A 3,568-nucleotide genomic window follows, 5' to 3' on the forward strand; every position below is an offset into this window, starting at 1 on the left:
GAGCGTGTGTGGTTTGGCTGTGTGTGTGTGTGTGTGTGTGTGTGTGTGTGTGTGTGTGTGTTGTGTGTGTGTGTGGTGTGTGTGTGTGTGTGTGTGTGTGTGTGTGGTGCGCACACACACACACACACACACACACACACAACACCACACACACAAAATATATAAATATATATATATATATATATATATATATATATATATATATATATATATATATATATATATATATACACTCTTAACTCTGTTCCAGAGAATACAAAGGCTGTTCACTGGTCGCTTAGGATCGACAGAAAACGGGCGTGATTACGTCTCACTCACTCTATTTCCTCACACACCTTGTTATTGTTACACTGTTATTTTTTTGCTGCTATATTTAGCATGAGCATGGTGCAAATAGACGATTTATTTTTTGTAACATGCTCATTTCATTATAGGCCATAATATACTATTTAGGCATGTTTTTGGAATGAAAATGCATTGATACAAATAAAAAAAAGTTATATTCGGGACAAAAATGTGAAGTGAAAAGGCAATTGATGCATGATTGTATAAAGTGACTGGTTGAGTAAGACTGATCTGAACTGCGTGTTGCGTCCTGAAAGAGACGTTTTTGAGGATCTACGCTGGGAATCTCAGCCGTATATCTACTCCTTTACTGAAGGGAATCTAAGGAACCGGCGAAGTTCTTAAAAACGGTGCTAGATCGGTAATTGGTGTGGTAGTAAGATATAAATCCCGGCACTCCATGTGTGTAGACCTTGACGCGACGCCAGTTATAGCCCAGGACTCTCGGGCAATGAACTTTGAGAATGGTAGTTTAATGACTTTCACTTGGGGACCACCTCTTCATGACGAGTGGGTACATCTTGGAACCGCGTAGGCGATTCACCACGTTACCTGTTATTAAGCCACGTGGCACAACAAGCGCGATCCACCATATTGGATAGAGGAAGAAAAGGTGTGCAGTTAATAGAGTATGTGCACAGGATGTAATTTATAATACCAACCTGTGCCAATTACCAATGTGGTTCAAGCTGCCTGTCTTGCTCAGTATTCCTGGGAAGACATTGTGCACATTTAAATATAATTCATGATACATTTAACATGTCAAAAATTGCCTATATCTAATTAAAGCTCTCAGATATTTACGTCTGTAGTCATGTGAACTAATTTTGCTATGGCTGGGTCGTGCTTCAGGCATATCGAGCTGATCCTCCAGCCTGTTCGCCCGCTAAAATCAAACAGCTGATTGGCTAGACATATGTGTATCATTCAGTTTCATAATTTCTGGTATAAGATACAAACACATGTTAAGATATTACAGGAAAGAAAGATAATGTAAAACGCGAGTAGGGAGTGTGTGTGTGAGGTCATAACCGTTTCTATCCTCTCAACCTACTGCCTACTGTCGTTTTCATTCGTGAATTTTGTTCGATGGCTACACAAGTGATCAGTAACCAAGGAGCCAATTTACTACTATTGATATCGAGCTGTTATTTTTCTATTGGCTTTAAATTGTAATTAATATTAGAAGATCCTGACAAAGTTCAGGAGCTGCATGAATTTCAGGATTTAGATAAGTCGTGAATTACTGGCCTGCATACAGATTTCATGCCCAACGAAACAGAAAGAGAGACACTTCAGAGTCTGGAGGCCACCTGAGACTACAAAACCGAGGAGGAAACGCTGAACTTAAGCAAGGGGATGCTTATGCCTTTAAACTCCGTTTGACCAAAACATAGATGTGAAAAAAAACAAGCGAACATGGAAAGAAAAGAAACTGCTCAGTCCATTCCAGCCCAGGTATGTTAATGCATGTTTATAGCACTAAAAATGAGATTGTTTTGCAGCTGCCACACGTAATTGCTTTAGATCTTTAATTAGATATAATGATTTTAATATATATTTGCTTTTGCTTAATTAATTAATACTCTGAATATTTCATGCAAATATCGATAGCAGTATAAACAGAAATCAGTGGAAAAGTGATGGAAAAGTGGGTTTATCTTGGAAAATTTAATTCTTGCCACCACCTCCACCTCCACCTCCACCACCACTACCATCACTACCACCTCCACCTCCACCTCCACCACCACTACCATCACTACCACCTCCCCTCCACCTCCACCTCTACCTCCACCTCCACCACCACCTCCACCCCACCACCACTACCATCACTACCACCTCCACCTCCACCCACTACCATCACTACCACCTCCACCTCCACCTCTACCTCCACCTCCACCACAACCACAACCAACACCAACACCACCACCACCTCCACCTCCACCACCTCCACCACCACCTCCACCACCACCTCCACCACCACCTCCACCACCACCTTCACCACCACCACCTCCACCACTACCTCCACCACCATCACCTCCACCACTACCTCCACCACCACCTCCACCACACCTCCCACCACACCACCTCCACCCACCACCACTCCCACCACCACCCCCACCACCTCCACCACCACCCACCACCTTACCTCACCCACCTCCAACCACCACCTCCACCACCACCACCACCTCCACCACCACCCACCCCACCACCTCTACCAACACCACCACCACCTCCACCACCTCACTCCTACCTCCACACCCACATCCACCACCATCACCTCCACCACCATCCCCCCACCTCCACCACCATCACCTCCACCACACACACCTCCCACCACACCACCTTCACCTCCACCCCACCTCCACCACCACCACCACCACAACCACCACCATCACCCCACCACCACCATCACCTCCACTACCATCATCACACTACCACCACCCCATCACCTCCACCACCATCACTCACACCACCATCACCTCCACCACCACCATCACCTCCACCACCACCTCCACCATCACCTCCACCACTACCACCACCATCACCACCACCACCATCACCATCACCACCATCCACCTCCACCACCATCACTCCACCACCACCATCACCACCACCACCACCTCCACCACCACCCTCCACCACACACCACCACCACCACCACCATCACCTCCACCACCACCACCACCATCACCTCCACCACCATCACCACCACCACTCACCTCCACCATCACCTCCACCACCAACCACCATCACCTCCCTCCACCCCACCACCACCATCACCTCCTCCACCACCACCCCCACCCCCACCACCATCACCACCAACCACCACCACCATCACCTCCACCACCACCACCACCATCACCTCCACCACCACCACCATCACATCACCCCACCACCATCACCTCCACCACCACCACCACCTCCCACACCACCACCAATCACCTCCACCACCACCACCACCTCTCCACCACCCGCATCATCCACCTCCACCACCACATCACCTCCACACACCACCCTCACCTCACCACCACCAACCTCCACCACCATCACCTCCACCCCACCACCACCCCACCCACCATCAACCCTCCACCCACCACCACCATCACCTCCACCACCACCACACCTCCACCACCACCACCATCACCTCCACCACCACCACCACCATCACCTCCACCACCACCACCTTCACCACTACCACCACCATCACCACCACCATCAC

At 48.6% G+C, this 3,568-nt stretch overlaps 1 protein-coding gene across 1 annotated transcript in view; it reads left to right on the forward strand.

Moving 5' to 3' along the window:
- Window positions 1-1,514: 1,514 nt before the first annotated feature.
- LOC119582947 overlaps window positions 1,515-3,568 on the forward strand; it is a 13,818-nt gene continuing 11,764 nt past the window's right edge. The window contains exon 1 of the mRNA XM_037931459.1: window positions 1,515-1,803. Coding sequence (XP_037787387.1) covers window positions 1,765-1,803 — 39 coding nt within the window. The 5' untranslated portion in view covers window positions 1,515-1,764. The remainder of the gene's footprint in view (window positions 1,804-3,568) is intronic.

The sequence above is a fragment of the Penaeus monodon genome, chromosome 16 (genome assembly GCF_015228065.2).
Source record: "Penaeus monodon isolate SGIC_2016 chromosome 16, NSTDA_Pmon_1, whole genome shotgun sequence".
Taxonomy (NCBI): domain Eukaryota; kingdom Metazoa; phylum Arthropoda; class Malacostraca; order Decapoda; family Penaeidae; genus Penaeus; species Penaeus monodon.